Consider the following 17,730-nt stretch of genomic DNA (forward strand, 5'->3'; position numbering starts at 1 on the left):
ACATGTATAACACCGTACTGTGAATGCTGATGAAACTGACGTTGGCTGACGTTGAGAAGAGCGCTACCCAGCGGACACGAACGGTGAAGTTTTATGGGAGAAGTTATCGAAAAGTTTGAATTGAATCCATGATATCCTCAATTTGGAATTAATTTCCCTAACCGCGAATCACAAGACCGTACACACAGCTCGCTATTAGGCCGCTACTGGTGTTGTTGCTGATGATGGTAAAGGTGATGATGACGATGATGATGATGGAAATGATCGATTTCAACGCTTGCCCTATGCACTGCATCAAGTCTCATCTCCTTGGAAAAATGTTATCAAATATTATTTTTTTAGATACCGACTGTCAAATATACAGCAGCAAAGTTTTCGCTCGCATCCTAAAGGTACGACAGAATAACTGAAGGAGGTCGACGAGGGCAAAACTCACTCCCTTGGGATGCAAATTCTAATGACTCGGGTGATGTCCTGGTGTCCATTAGGACTTTTAAATTAAATGTTAGTAAATGGTAATGGTTTTGAAAGTTTTGAGAGGTTCGAAAAAGGGGACGTTAATTGCAAAAGCATATCTACTGTCAGTTAGCTAAAATTGAAAAAGGAATAATTGTACTGTTAAGAATAGAATATCCATAGCGATACTGTCTTTTTATACGTTAACCTAAACGGTTGTTTTGTTGAATTCAATCATCATAATTGATGAATTTTCTCAAAGGTTTGATGAATATTTTTCGTAACAATTGAATGATAAAAAGTTGTGAGACGTAATAATATGCTGGAATGAAGTAATACATTTAACAGCTTTAGGTGCTTTAGCCAACATGTACGGAATTCCAACTTGTCTGCAAAACAGCTTATAGAATAATCTCTTTCGTGTGCGTTTTTATGTAAAGACACGCGGAAAGTTCCCCGTTTTAATCTCGCTATTTAATTAACCAAGCACGTTACAAAGCACATTAAGCTGGTAAAGAATAGACTATGCAGTGGTATTTCCATATGTTCGTGAAACAAAAACCATAGCACCCAAAGCTTTCCCGTTTATACCTCTTATAAACACTTACCTGCAACTGGTGATAGTTTCCGCATGACACACCATCGTGATTTCCACTGGAAAACCGGAATTAGGGGTAGGATAGGGAAATAGAAAATAAATTCATTAAATACAATACAACGCTTCAAGTATTATCCGCACCGTGGAAAACCTCAGGAATGAAGCACTTTCGAGACAACAACGTTTGTTGGTCATACAATCAACGATAGTGTCGACAAGCTACTGCATGGTGTTTTGCTGCTGCTGCAAAGGATTGTTATGGTTCATAACCAAGTTCCGGTGGCTCGGTAATCTGTTCTGCATTGCTTCCATAACATACAAAAAAGTCATGAAATAACATCCTAAAATCACATCAAATCCTTGTTTTGATCCCACACTAGCTTCTATATAAAGGATGCAAAAAACCCCCGGATGACCACAATGGAGGTAGTGTCCGAGTTACGCTTTCCACGCAACCAACAGGACTATTAGGCTAATGCAAACATACACATACATAAAATGTTACAGTGGTATCGGCCGTGCACAACCTGTTCCCCGCTTGTTGAGGTAAAAGACGGGGAATGTACACTTAAAAACTAACCTAGTATAAAACATAAAACACCCAGTACCAGTACGCGGTAGGGACGAAATCCCACATTTTAAAACAAACAAGTGCATGTTTTTGGAAAAGCCGTTTGGGAAAGCAGTTGGCATGAAAAAAAAAATAATAACCGGTTTCCCAGTCACCCCTTTTTCCGTTTCCAACGGTATGGCAATGAAATGTGCTCTCTTTCCCGTTACATTGACATGAAGGCGAGATTTGCAAAACTGCGCCCAGGAAGGTTGGAAAAATCTCAGGAAACAACAACATAAAATGCAATAAAAATTTCAAATTTATTAGCTCTGGTGGGCAACCATGTTTCGTACGGTGGCCTTATGCTAGACCATAATGTCAACACGTTCAGCGACACCCTTCTTCGGCTATGTAGATGCTAGTTCCGTGGGGTGAAAAGTTTGAAGACCAACTTTAGGAAAGTACCTGCAATTTTGCAACGTCACCAAACCGAGGGTGTTTGGACACTGGGAAGCGAAATGTGTCCCGGAGCTTGTGACCGTGGAGCAGGTGTCAGTAGCAGTAGAGCATTAGCGATTGTGCTTCCCGTGTTGCAGATTGTGTCTCGTACTGTTGGGAGACGAATACGATTCTAGAGCGAATTGGTTGCATCCCTATTCCTTTTTGTGGCCGGAGAAGCGGTATGATAGAAAAGCAAGCCATAGATCACGAACGCTTTTGGTACACTCGCATCAGAATATGTATGTGCCTCTGTGTGTGTGTGTTTGGTCAGGGAGTTTGAGATTACCCCGCATGTTCAGACCAACAGTTCCGAAAGCCCACACTATCTTCCTTGTACAAACAAGGGGCAGGTCAGACAGCCATGAGAATAGGTGATGACACCGTCTGACTTGATGCAAATATTATAACTGCATTACAGACTCAAATACATGACATTAGCTATACACATGTGTGGCTCAGTTTACCAGTTTTTACCCTTACAAGCAGTTCCGAGACGATGACGATGCTTGTTGAAAATGGCTTACCCAGCACAAATATAAGATTAGGAACATTTTTCGTAGCGATTGTTTGAAAAGCTTCAGTTTGATTCAGTTGGCTATTCAATGAAAAGTAAATGGATTTCAACAGTGCGTTTTAAATAAAGGGTCTGGCAAATGCAGAGCAACTGTTTGGCAATCAAAACAAACACCTTGGAGTAAAGTTAAAGAATAAATCATAGTCGAAGTCTTATTTCATTGTGTGTTACTTTAAAATTTGAAGAACCATAGACATATTTTTTGTATCATTTTTTTTAAAATATCAGTAATTGTCATAGTTATTCAATACATGTTACTGTGATTAACACACCTGCATCAACATTCTTCCCACACGCGGCTTCCTCACCGCTATCAACGCAGTTTTCAATTTCAATCCAATGGTATTGACCGTCGCCTTTTACATGCTTCATGTTCTCCGGCAACGAGATTGTAGCTCTCCGGTACACGGTATTCAAATCATCGCTACCGGTACGTGATCTAAAGCTTTGTATCGCTCTAAACCGCTTCAAATACTGTGTTCGAGAACAGCAAATGACGGAACTGGAAATTTTCGATTCTAGATATCTCTAGAAGCTCAATCCACTCATAGCAGCTATGTTTTCATGCGTCCAGAATACGCAATTGTCGAAAATCCAGGCACGCCGCTTTTAATGCTAATCGAATTCCGAACACTCGGGTTCTATTTTCTATCCCTTCCGGTGCATGTGATTATTGCAAAGTTTTGTAGACGGAAACCCATTTGGGCCTATCCCAGCATCATGGGATTCATTGAACTTGAATCGATCGATCGAACAACCATAAGGGCGAGGGAAGCGGTATTGAACAAACAGGGATACCTAAGGCCTATTCGTCTTAGATGCTAGCCAGTTTATGGCCATTCAAATGTCATTTCGATTGTGTTGGCAATGAAAACTCCTCTCTCGGCTTTGTATTGTCCGATCACCAGCTGTTTTTATCATACGAAAGACTTCCACCATCCACCAGCAAGATTATTGTGGTTAGAAGTTGGAGAGGGGAACGCGGGGGTAGAGGTGGTTTTCCGAAAATGCCTTCAATTGAAGGAACCATCTGCAATCACAACACGCGTTCGAGATGAGCCTAGATGGAGAGATTCCAATAGTGATTATTGCTGCACGTGATAGATTAAGAGTTGATAATCAAATTACGAGCCATCCTCAGCTGGATTCCGAGCTGGAAGACGATGCTTGTGGGCAATAGAGACTGACGTTTCGTAAAGGAGTTCCGAAAGCTGGCATAAAGGTCATGTGCAGGAATGTTGATACGATGGAGTAGTAGTCCTTCATTGCTAGCAGTCCCTAGAGGACGTGGTAGATTTGTGGCAATCAATATTCTCTTCCACGCCGTTCATTCTGCAACCAGAATCGATAGGATCAAGCTTAGAGGATGAGATTAGAGCAAGCTTCATGAAGGTATGAGTGAAACGTAAGCCCCACGAAATCCTTCCATTTGATTTGCGGGGTAAAAAATAAATCTATTCCAAAGAAAGTCCCTCTGGCAATATGAACAATATGGGGAACACTTTTTGGGACACTTCTAGCGGACGAGTTGTATGCCTGGGAAAGTTTTAATCTCATCGTTGCCTAAATGAAACGTATTGTAAGCTAGTTGACTTTCTATCGGTGCCTCCACAGACACGCATATTGGAGATATGCGACAGCTCAAAAACTTCGTTTCAGCAGTTTGTCCCTAAAATTTGTAACGTTTTTGTCATCATTTGTGCGAATCCTAATCGGCTTAGGATGAATTGGATGTAAGCATCGAGGGTTTTTTTGCATAATCCACCAAAAGTACGTTTTTTTCCTGAAATCCCAATCTGGCAAACATTATTTGACACAATGTCGAGAACTGCTATACAGATTTGTTTTTTTTTCTTCTTTAAAAAATAACTGAAAGAAGTTCGCGAACATATGAGGATTTTCATTTCTAAAACGTGCATCCCATGATGAACCTTCAATATCGAAATCTTGATACGTAGCTTTTTACCGTTTCCTTTTTATTATGAACACGGCTACGTTCATCACCAATCTGTATAGCAACGTGCTTGACGTTCAAATGAACATCGCGCTCCACTGTTGGGAAAGTACTTTGAAAACTTTTCTCTTCCCGCGAGATAGCGACAGGCAGCTGGAATAGAAGTAGAATGAAACAACCCAACCGATATTTGACAGAATTCGGACGGTTTTAGAAGAATGTTTTAGAAGCCACGTTGTGTAGCGTGTCAATCTAAAAATTTGACATTATTTAATCAGATGTCGTGCAAATTGTAGACACATACCCGACGCACGAGGGGTGCGCTTATCATGCGAGCCCAAAAAGATTTACAGATCGCAATTGCCTCGTTTGCTTTTCAATGCAGCGCGCTGCTAAACGTGTACATACAGATTTGGAAAAATTTTTATGAAAAATCGTACTGATAGAATTCATCATAATTCCAGCGTCAGCCTGTCGTTCACAGATGTATGTGACGTGTATGTGAGCATAAAGAATTTGAGTGTTTTTGCTATACGTTTTAGATGCAAAACGCCATGGCCTGGAAAATTATCTTTGAATATTTTTTTTAATAAAAACAAATTGAATTTATGCTTCTGAAAAAAGCCTATACTTTTATGAAGATCTCTTACAAGCTGATTTAAAATTCATAGAACATAAAAAGCGAAATTTAAGAATATATACACATTTTGTTTGCTTTTCGTTGAGTACAAGAACACGTAAAATAAGGTAAATTCATTCTGCCGAAAATAACACTTTTATCTCATTTTTATTCCACAACCATCTGGCAACCTAATCCATGACTCATGACTGATTGTCACGAGGCGTAGAATTGAACAGTGACAACCGTTTGAATGGTTCGATCACAATCCATCACCATCGTTTCAATCAAGACCTTCTTTCTTTCTGGTTCAACCAGGGTTCAAACTGTAAAAACGCTCTAACCCCTGCTTCGTGTGAGAAGAAACAATAATTTACATAAATATATGCATACATTCCACGGCCTATCGACCGATACATGCTTGTTCCAACTCTAACACATACTGGTACAGGGTTGCTTTTGTAAGAGTGACCAAAAAAATCCATACGGCAACACCAAGCTTATCTTCAAAATGTGACATTTTATGGCTTTTTAATGCGATTCGGTTAAGTGTACAATTATTTATGCTATTTAGCATAATGCATGAGCTCGATTTTTTTAGGTATACGGTATGGATACATGTTCCCTGAAGGCTATGTTGCGTGAGGCTATATCGACGGGGTCATTTTTTTATACCACCATAAGCTCCATGTGTCAATTGTCATCAGCCGATGAGGTCAGTTCGGTGTATAGTTGGGCTCACCGTACCATAAAATAGACACCGATAAACACCGACAAAAAGTGCTTCCAGATATTCCCGCCAGCATGGATACTGAGGAATCGGGTGCAATAAAACTCAATAACCCTTGTTATTAAAGTTTACCATCCCCAGGACCTAGGAAATGCAGGCACGATCGTCGTTTTATGCTAACTTCTGCGCACGTACGTACCGTAACCGCTGTGTAACGCGTGAAAGGCCACCTCCCGCATATAATCCGCCATTCGTCGGGTGAAACCATTTGAAGCTAATGTCCCTCCAAACTTGTTGTATTTGAGGTGAGCTGGGCTGGTTCCGAAGAACGTATCTAACAACTCTGTTGAAGGGTTCCGAGTGCATGGACATGGTTTGAAGGTATAAAAAAGTGTACCTCCACTGAAAACTGTGTTTGATGTGTTTAACATATGGTTTTCCTGAAATTTCTACCCTACACATGTTGCCACATGTCGCTACAGGAAGGGGAATGAAGCTCATGTTGCTCTTCTGTTTTTTGTACTTTTTTGCCATGTTCTCACCTCCCCAAAGTATTGGGTCGTCCTTTTAGTCTGGACTCCCTTGTAATGGCAGCCAATTTTCGACAGTCTACGTCATGTCCGATGAAGGTGCGCCAGGTTAGACGTGATATAAAACCCTTTCTATACGTATCCTACAAAGGAATAGCTTATGGAAGAATATTATGGTGTCCACAGTTTTTGGTTCTCTATCTCGCACATTTCCGATTTGAACCTCCTCTGCGCGGAATGAAATGTAACAACAAAACTCAAGTAACCATCTAACTTCTCTAGCAGGCACATCGACCAACGTTCTGGATAGTGACTTTTTTCTCATTTCGTGGTACGAAAAACACTTAATGTGGGGACGATGGCCAAAACCACTCTGCCTTGCACTTGGGATCGAAATTTTATATCACGCTGATGATGAGTGTTATGTTGAGTAACCATGTTTTCGAAAAATCACCTATAGTTCCGTTAGTATTTCCAGGATGCGTCGAAACTCCGGCCTCTTTCATTGGAGAACAAAAAGAGCACCAGCCGCTTTTCGAAACCAAATTTGTTGAATGGAAACGAATTGCGATGGAAGAGTGAAACATAAAATCCAAAATAAAAGTGAAAGGGATTAGACGTGTGTTCATTCCTTCGGGATATGTTCGTTTGCCTTTGGAAGTTTGCATTCCACGCACGGAGTTAGCTAGATTTCAGGGGCTTATCTTTAACTAAATTGAAGGCGTAATTTTATATCAACTTGATAGTTAAATGGACGTAACAAAACGGTTTATTCTGGGAGTTCACGGACCAAAAGTAATGTATATCAGGGGAGAAGGGAACGATTAGAAACATTCTTCGATCCGTAGTTCAAAGAGTATTTTTTTATGAGAAGCATCCTCTGTTTCGCATTTCCGACTTGATGACGAGTGCTTAAAGCATGCCGGTCGATAAAATTTTAAAGAAAAATCGTTTAATTTGGACTATCGGCTAAAGCATCGCCTAAGAGAAGATTAGCCATTTTCAACGAAGGTTCGACTATGCGGTTCGATCGATGAAGCGCCAAACGATGGCAAAACATCGAGAGATGATATTGATCCTATGTTCTAATTTACATAATTTGCTCATCGCAGCCCATGTGCAGGATAAGCGTCAGTTGTTGCAAAACGAAACCACACCACTGAGATCTGTGGCGGATATTGAGATATCCGATGAGACGTTTCGTTCGGTTTTCTCAACGATGGGTTGTCATGGACGTTGTTTTCGGGATTACCTACCAGCACACATTGATATCAAACGCAAAAAAAGACAAAGCTTCTCTAGTTGGATGTTCTGCTTCAATCTAGGGCATCGTATGCTTTCAAATATTTCATCCTTGCCAATTCTTTTGGGCCGCCCAGCACAACGAACACAGGCCTGGTACACAATGCTTCCGTTGCTGTACGAGGTTAAATGAAGCAAAGATTGATGGTTCTACCCGCCGACGTTACAGACGGGACGAATTTTCTCTCGCTTCGCTTTTACACACTACGGAACCGATACGCGTTGTTGGTGTTGTTTGTTGGCAGCCACATTACGATACATCGTTACATCGAACACAGGTCTCATTCCTCCCGAAAAAAAATCACTGCCACGGAAAAGTGGCAGAACGGGCAATTGATTTTTCATATTACATTTTTATGCAAATCATGCACGATTATAAACATGTGCAAATCTGTCGATATTTTCCCAACCACTGACGATGGGACTCGCTGCACCGGATAATGATGATGCAAGGCGTTGTGAAAATGTGATGCCGTAGCTTCAGCATAGTCGCACGGTTCTGAACAATCGATGAAGTGCAAAAATAGCACCTAACAACCAATTCATCAGTCTCTGTCAGTGCGGCAGACATCAATGAAAGGAAATGTGAACTTTTTCCCATCCTTAACACTGTACCAGAAGCCATGCACATCAAACCGCCACCAGGATTGTGATGATCGTCAACCGAAAAATAAATCTCAATTATGCGATGTAAAAATTTATGAAACCACTTAAAAATTCGAACCCGACAGAACTGAAAGCATCTCTAGCGTGTGGTTTTATCATTACATGCCCGTAGGTTCGATTTAATTTAAGCCGTTTTTCCCCTTCCAGCTTTGGTGGTGTACTGCACAGCCGGGAAAGGAGTTGGAAATTGAAACCTTGCACGTCCATTGCGCCATACCCATTGGGCAGTGCGTATACGGATGGGGGTCAACTCAATTGGTTGAATAATATTTATTTCATACCCTTGTGGTGTACAAGCATTTAACTGCGATATGCTGTTGTACTATTCTGCACCCGCGTATCGACCGCGCCGGTCAACATACGACTGGTTCATACTGGAATGGGTGGAAAAATTATATTAATTACATAATTTGGACCTTTGGACCGAAGGCACTATTTTGTTGTTGTTGTTGAGAGGGAGCGAGAGAGGGAGAGAGAGCCTTACAGATCATGGTGGCGTAGGGATGATTGGTTTAAAAATGAAACAAACGTTTGATCACAGACCGCGTGATGTGCAGCATGAATTGATATCAGTGAATTGAAACCGTAATCATATAGTAAATATTATCAAATTAATGAAGAACGACGGGAAGGGAATGCTTTGGGTGAATAAAAATTGCATCTTTGGTAAGATTAATAATAACGTAATTATTGGTTTTTTCCACTGGATAAACAAGAATGCAAGAAACTCCAAACGTACTATATTGTTAGTTCTTTCCATAAATTAATTTTTTTTATAAATATTAAAAACATTCGTTTCAACAAAATGTAACAAACTAAAGAGCTGTAGACATAACCACAAATTCATTTATTTATTTATAAACAAAAATCACAATAACAAAAGAAAAAATTCAACAAAAGAAAGAATCAAAGTTTCCAAACGCTAAACCATATGTCGTTTATGATGATGGCTCAATCGACACCTACCAAAAATCCGTAGCTTGAATGTTGGATTTGCCCTTTTCAACGCTTGGATCTTCCACTCAAGCACCGCTCACCCAACAAAAGGAAAAAAAGCTTTACCATACGTCGTCGAAAGGTCTGTTCACGAACAGTAACAATCCTTTGGGACCCCTGCCAAGCAGACAGAAGAAAACATTGGCAACAATCAAAATTGAATGAGTGTCCCTTCGATCAACCGACCGGAGCTACTGTAAGGCCGCCTAAATACACTTTGTCAGCCATGTAGGGGATGCGGGCTTCATCAGTGAGCCAGCGCACATCGGAAAAAGGACATACGCGACGTAAATCCGCCTGTGAAAGGGAAAAAATAGATAATCTTCATTGGAGGCACTCCGACCAACACAAACGAAGAAGTCAAACGGTGTCTTGCTGGGAATGCAAACAAAAAAATAAACAACCTCAACGGTGGTCACAGTTCATCTACAACATCGTTGATGTATGTCGGTATTGCGATGAGTGTTACGGTTTTTTGCTAGAGTTCTACTCCATTCTCATTCTCATGCGTTTAACAAACCATTTGTCAAGCGAAACCCAACAGTTTGAAGTTGGTACGGGAACTCCAATCAATATAAGCACCGAACTGCTGTTTGGGTCCAAAACCAACTTTGGAATGTTATTTTCGATGCCATTCGAGCTCACAGGAATACGTACGATACTCGCGACAAAACGGGATTTAATACCCACGAGGATGGAAAGTACTTGCAGCATAAACTCTCCATAGAAGCTTGTAAAGAAACCATCAAGAGGCATCGAATGCTGAGATCTTCCACATGGACACAATCGACATGTGCAATAGAGTCACCTTCCAGGACGATTTGTACTCTTGATTGAGATCACAGCAGAACTTCTTCATTGGAAACTCTCTAATTGGACCCAGCAAAAGGACAGGCATCGAAAGGGACAAGGATAAATGAAACATTTGAAACGGAAATCGCTTTTGGGATTTTTTGTGTTGCTGCTTTGTGTGATTGTGTACATAACACATGTGCGCGCCGCTGTGAAACAACTGTGACGACTCTCATGGGAGTTTGTAGTGTTTTAGGGTAGACTATCGTTAGATGAATTTTCAGCCAGCATTTAGACGTCCCGTGAGTGGATTTCACTTGCAGCATGCAATGTTTGGCACCCTTTGTTCCGTTTTCCCCCTCTCTTTGGGTTCGGTAAGGGATATGGCATTACATTTGTGGTGCTCAGGGAGTGTTCGGAATTGCACTTTTATGAAGGGGTTCATACGGCAAGGTGACAGTTGTTCAATTGCACCGGCGCGACAGAATTAACACACAAGTTGAAATTTGTTTGGAATTTGATACCTTCATAAATAATAAATCTGCGCCTTAGGGAAATACGCACATTGCTTTAACTCGAGGCCACTAGCATGGATGGCATACTGTATGAATGAAGCTATTGTTAATTGTTTTGTTACACTTAATGAGTGTTGCAGCGTTCAATAAAAAAGATTTGCTCGAGGTTTATAAAACGATTCAAACTAGCAGCACGTAGCACAAATTCAAAACAAGTTGTACATCGAGTGAGACAGACATGACAACAAATCACCTTCCATTAGTGCGGCGACAGTGCTACAACCCCTCTAGATCATACCGGGAGTATTGCGTTCGAAATCGATTGCTTCAATCCTTAACAAACACCACAACTTGGTCCAATGGCGTTTTGTGGCCATTTTTTTTTCTACTCCCTTGTTGTTATTTAGTGTTCCTACCCTACCCAACCCAATATCCGGACATCGTTGCGTATTGCCAAACATCTTTGCTTACGCTTTTTCGAGGTCGAGGCCGACTATACGCGATATGCCGTTTCGATTAAGGGGTTCAAAGTGCCAGGAAAATCAATAATACCATCGCGAACCCTCACCAGTAAAATCGGCTATTTTCGTACAAAACCCGGATGTCAGAGCAGGATGACGATGGGGTTTCGTTAGATCGTTTGATACACAACAGCATAAGGTGTGGGGAGTTTTTCCTGTTTTGCTATGGTTCGCTGCATCCCTGTACAAACGGTTCGACTAAAGTTTTGACAAATAGTGCGCGTCTCGACCATACGTTTCAACACGCGCATTCCAAGTATTATAATTCTTTCATGAGGCACTCGCAATGCCTCAGGACATGTTTCACAACTCACGAGCACGATTGTTGATTTGTTGTTATTTTTTAACACCAAACAAATTGCGGTAAAGCACAATATTGCTAACGGTTTGCACACAAAAACCGGCAACAATACCGGTAGCATGCAAAAACAAAATAAACATATCAACTTTTGGCACTTTACCGTCGCCGCCTAGTCGACCAAACGCGAAGAATATTTTTAATTTACTCATTCTGGTCTGATATTTTGCTTCCATGGTTTCCGGCTACATATGAAACCTTAAGGCTTCATTCACAACTTTGAGATCTTTGTACCGCACGTTTTTATACGTTCTCGTGCGCTTCTGCCAGTAAATAAGAAGCTTCCCGATACGATTGGTAAGAATCGATTCTTCGAGTTTCTTCTCGAGGGTGCTTTCACCGCTATTTACCGTCGTAGCAAATCGAAATGTTAACAGTTTGAGGTTGTATTTTTCACTAGAATCCATCATTTATGGCATGGAATCATGTATCTTTAGTCAGAGTAAAGTAAGTAAGATATGCCTTACTTTAGTGTATTGAAGATACTTTGAATAGGTTATTTAACAAAGCTTAATTAATTAAATAGAAAACAAAGCATTGAAAGGTACCTCATTGAAAGGTCCCATTATTTATCAATATTTTTTCATGTAAGCGATATAATTACACGAAAATTTAAAGAATAGAACGAAAAATATAAGTATTTGTTTTCCTAGTAAACATAATCAAGTGTTCGAAAGCAACAAGCAAAAAATATGCCTTAATGATGTATCATGGCGCGTGTATACACAATCCCTACTAGTACAGCCGCAGAAAGATTTTCTAGCACTTCATTCTGGATTTTTTTTCGTTATTGCACACCTACTTCCTTCACTGCAAAGCATCCCCCATACAGAACAGAATCCCTCCCCCGGGAGCCTCATTAAAATGGTATTTTCGACAACACTAATTGGGTGGCATTTTCCTCACTCGCGCACACTTGAGCATAAACACACACTCTCAATCACGGCACACAACAACAATGCGCAGCATACCGCGCATCGTCGCATCTGTGTTTGTGTTTATTCCGTTTGCTTACGATCCCGGGAACGATCCTTAATTGAGGTCCCATGTGGAAAAGCCACACGCGTGCCGCGTGCCGGAAGCTGCATCGAAAAACTGCGGTAGTGACACTGATTAAGCTGTTTCTACTTTCGGACGAATCGGAGGGTTTTTGTAGTCGAACATAATAGACAAACGGGACGCGGACGGGATAACATTTTCAAGGGCTCAATTGAAACGAACCCGCCTATGGTGGCGAGGCGCGCGTATATGATAAATTAATTTTTCCAACACCGAATAGAGATTGACTTTTTTATTTGCTAAGACGTGACGATAGCGGCTACAACACGTATATTTTTGGTTATTCGCTACAATCCACAAGGAAATCACTTAGACTTAGACAAATCGTCACGAAGAAAAAAAATAGTTAACACATTTATTTAAGCAACAAATGCAGCTTGTTGTAATGCGAGATACATGGCTTTCAGATTTAGAAAGGTTAGAAATATTTCAATATTATGGGTAAAATAAACACTACAACAAAATAAAACAAAACTGCACTACCAATTTAAATTTTCCCAATTTACAACAAAAAAATAGTCAAAATAACGAACATATTTGTAAATAAAACTATTTTTCTTAGTTTCAACTTACGCACTCTCACAGAAGATCAGTTTGTATAAGCATTCAAATCAAAATTACATTTTCCAGGCAGCTACGGTGGAATAACAAACAAGCAGGAAAAGCGATCCTATCGTATTTCTTTGATGTTTTAAAAAGCTTTTCTGGACAGGTACACATTGAGATACCAGTGCAGTCTAAATACAGTGTAAAAATAAACGCACGGAAAAACACTCAGTCTCAAACTAACAAAACCCTGTGTGGAACTGAATGTTGCCAGGCACAACTATTTCGCATCATGTTAGGTGCATGCTCGGAAAATTAAGTAAAAAAAATATTGGTCAGTAACGAAGCTTTCCACCGCCAAAAAAGAAGCATGTAACGGAAAACTGATCTAATTTCATGCTTGTTAGATCGAACTACTGGGTGGTTACTAAATTGCTACATTGTTACATATCCTGGATAGTTGTTAAAACAGTGCTTGGAAAAAAATCAGTTATCTGAAATATTTTATACTGGTACGCATTTCACTCAAAGTAAAAGCTCTACCGATTCGTAGGACAGGATAGAGAAGAGAGTTCACATCATCCATACCCCACAGCACAAGTGATATTTTTGTTATTAGAATAAGCTTTCCGCGAAATCTTCTTAAGAATTGCATCCAGCAGAAAATATATCCATTTTTTTTAATTGTAGAACATACATTACAATAACTCAGTATGTTTGCGTAATCATGTAATATTAAAATTTTGTGATGTGTTAAATAGTTCTTTTATAAATTGAACTTCGATGCTTATAATTAACTATACAGCTGTACTTTATTAAGAGAGTGAGTTCATAGTTCATTTTTTTCAATGTATTATTGATCTATGCCAAATCTATGCCTAATACATAACTTACCTTTTGTAATATTTTTAATTTTGTAAAATAACTTTTATTAAACCTCTCACCCTTCCACATTCATTCTTAAATTCCTAGGCACGAATTTTTTTCTCACATTTGCTTTACTCTAACATGGAACGTTAGATCGCCTTTTCGAATTCTTCATTATGCAAGCCCTTCCCATGCTTCATGCCAACATCAAAAGCCAAACGGATAACCCATTTTCATAATCTTTGCAATAAACGCAAGCATAAAGTAAACGCACTAGTGTTAGAAGGGGATTTGATTTATTCAAACCCTTTTTTGTGTCGGTGTCTTTATCAGGTCTATCTTTCAGCTAGGAACATTTTTAGGCAGAAACGAGTTAACTGCTGCAATCTTCTCGTTCTCCCCGCAATAAGTTCTCGAACAATATAAAAAAGAGGTACGAATGAAGAGCTGCTAGATTTGTGGGATCTCGCGTCTACAAAACGAGACACATTTCCTGGCAAACGTTCTGGGATGCATGTTTGTTTGGAACCATTTTTCATTCGCCCTATGGTACCCTATGGATGAAACTTGTCGGAAAGGTTGGAGCCATTATGATTTTATTTTTAACCATTCGTTTCTGTTCATCCGGTGAGGTTAGCCCCAATGTGGCTGGGTAACTCTTTCGCTGACATTTTGGTGAGTTACGGTGCTCGATCCTGTCCTATGTGCTTTTCATTTTCTTTTTTCGCAGCTTTTCAGCAAACGAGAGACCGCTTTAACTTATACCGCACAAACACGGGCCTTACCCAGGTTAAACTTTACGAGTCCAAAAACGACTCTTTGGTTCAACTTGCGGAATGATGGTACTTTTAGTTCGTTTCCGTGTGCCCTTTTTCTTTCGAATGACTAGAGATGAATTGTGACGTTACAAATAAAACGGGCACACTGTTACAAATAATAATAAAAAATATCCCCTTTCTTTTCTGCCTTCTTCTGCTACCAAACAAAGCAGCATCAGAGCGGAAAGAAAAATATAAACTGACTCAGACTCAGAGTCTGTCCTTACAGTCGAGGGGCAGCCTTTTGCAAGCAATCCAACAAAAGAACTCGACTCCTTTGGTATGGAGCGATGGAAAAAAATAACGAATCTTTCGACCAGAACCGTAGCATTATTGTGCTTTTGAATAGTTTTCCTAACTACCGTTTTACTTCTTTTAAACATAGTTTTTCGCACTGTAACGAATGCTTCCGCCGTTCTACGAACGCAACCGTGTAACATGGGCGGCAAATCCGAGCAATAATACCCGTTGGAAAACGCTCACCAACCCCGTTTACAACAATAGGAGAGAATATTTTCTTTTATGAAGATGGAATGTATGACATCAAATGCCGACCCGTATCTTCCCCGGTTTTCTCTTTTGTAAATGGGAAAAAACGAAGTTGGAATTAGTGCACTAAGTTTCCGAGCCATCATGAGGACGTTAGTTGAGATGGTCCTTCATGTTTCTTTCTTGCCAACGGACGTTAACGTTGGCAAGAAGTTGCGAAACATAAAAAAACAAAAGGAAAGCAGCCTCCAAGAGTCGTCGCTGGAAAGCCCGAAATAGGTTCGCAAAGTAGTGAAAGGTATTCCTTTTTTCACTGATGCTCCATTCCCGAAGGGAATGGTGTTTAAGTTGACTTTGTTGTAAAGAGATCTTTTATTTTTTTTTGCGGTGAAAACCCATTCTTTGGACACGGTAACGCATGCAAGTAACGGACGATTTATGATGACGATTTATGTAGCTGAACTCCTGTGCTCCCAGTGTGAGCGGTTTCGCGTTGCTGGTTCTATTGGTGGTCGTTTCATTGTCCTGCGATTGTGATTGTACGGTTTTTTAGTTCTATAATTTGTTTTTGGTTTCGATGCTTTAAAGGTCCAACAAACATTGATTAACATTTCTTTTCTAAATCAATCCATAAAATAAAAAAATCCAAATTTTAATTCGATTTAAACGCTGTTAACGTTAGACACTACTCACTCACTACAAAAATCCTTCTTTACCACACACTATAACCACACACTAAACACTATAATGCTAAACGATTCACGCAATAATTCATAACGATGGACACAAATGGATCGCAATTTACTTCCTGTTCAGTGCATAATTGTGCACTCCCGAATTGCTTTGATTTTAACCGCCTGGAAAAAGAACCGTACAATGCAGCATCATCTGGTCTATCAGCAGTTTAGCTTTGTTTTTATGTTGGTACAGCAAAAGTAGGCTATTCAGAATTGGGTAGAACTTGATCGAATCGAAACATAATGGAGGTAATTTTCTTTCCGAACATCGAAGTTGATTGGCAGAACAAAAAGACGTGATTGCGCATAGTGCAGGTTTCCTCGTCGGCATAGTAAACAGTAAGTCTAAGTGCCTATGAGCAGCACGTTAAAATTATGCATTTAATTGTAATTATTTCGAGTGAGCGCATTTCGCTTTATTTCCCTTTATTCCAAACAGCTCGCCTTAACTTGCTTGCATTGCATATATTGGGCAGAATGTTTTTTTATTCTTTTATGATGTCTCCTTCTGCAACTTTATCGTACAACCAACGATAAGCGCCATTATCTTGACGATTCCCTTACGAGGACTCACTAAATCCGGACGAGGGAAAACTGGGGACTTTAATTGCATAATTGTGAAAATCGTAGCTCACTGGCAGTAGGAGGCTCAATTAATTTCTTCAATTTCGAACTTACGAGCTGCTGCCAACGCCAATCATCCGGTTATTTATGGTCTCCACACTCATGCTTTGCAAAAGGGTCTAGGAATAGTTGAATGCGCTTTTCACTTTCTTCTGCACTGCTTCTACCCCTTGATGGCATGCGAGGATCGGGAATCTCGGACAAAACTCATTCTTCACATCAGAAAGCGTAAAATAAAGAGCACCAGCTAGCGTAATTTGTCCATTTGCTGCACCACCCTATCGGATGATTTCCTCCATTAGAAGGCGCTGTGCTGATGTGCACTGCATCGAAAATGACACTTTTTTGTGTCTCCCTTTCAGCCAAAGTGGCCATCAAATTTGTTCAAGTGCCCTCGGCCTGAGCTCCCAGAGATGACGTTCGAGTGAGTGTGAAGCAATCGAATTTTCCACCATGGCATGGCTGGAACTGATGGTCGTCAGAGTACTACTACTGATATGAGCTTGATGCAATGATGTCGGCCTATAAGAGAGGTTTTTTGTATTGGAATCGAAACTGCAGGCAATTGAAGTGCATTACTTCACATTAATCACACTCGAAACAATTTGGAGGTCCACCATAGTAGTATGGCGTAACTCATCTACACGATGTAAAAAGCAAAAGAGATTTATTGCTTGGCAAATGCCTTCAAAATGATAGGAACCACCTACAACTCGATGAAAGTATACAAACTAAAAAGCTATAAATTCAATAAATTTCACCACTCGCTTGTACACTCTGCGCAAACACGAATCCCATTTCCGGAGCAAACAAACCATCAAAATGATAATTTTCTTCTTCGACTACTAATGTGTACGTCGGGTGGAATTCAAGACTGACACGATCCTAATGTTTCCTTCTTGCTGGCTTGTAGAAGCGAAAGAGT

General features: G+C 40.2%; 1 protein-coding gene across 21 annotated transcripts in view; it reads right to left on the minus strand.

The window, feature by feature from the left end:
• The window catches only part of LOC125767427 (uncharacterized), a 429,126-nt gene that overhangs the window by 192,353 nt on the left and 219,043 nt on the right, over window positions 1-17,730 (minus strand). For 8 of the 21 annotated variants that reach the window (XM_049434001.1, XM_049433997.1, XM_049434000.1 and 5 more), the window contains exon 4: window positions 1,065-1,110. The exons of the other annotated variants lie outside the window; for them this stretch is intronic. In XM_049434001.1, the coding sequence (XP_049289958.1) occupies window positions 1,065-1,110 (46 nt within the window). The remainder of the gene's footprint in view (window positions 1-1,064; window positions 1,111-17,730) is intronic. 21 annotated transcript variants of the gene reach the window in all.

The sequence above is a fragment of the Anopheles funestus genome, chromosome 3RL (genome assembly GCF_943734845.2).
Source record: "Anopheles funestus chromosome 3RL, idAnoFuneDA-416_04, whole genome shotgun sequence".
NCBI lineage: Eukaryota > Metazoa > Arthropoda > Insecta > Diptera > Culicidae > Anopheles > Anopheles funestus.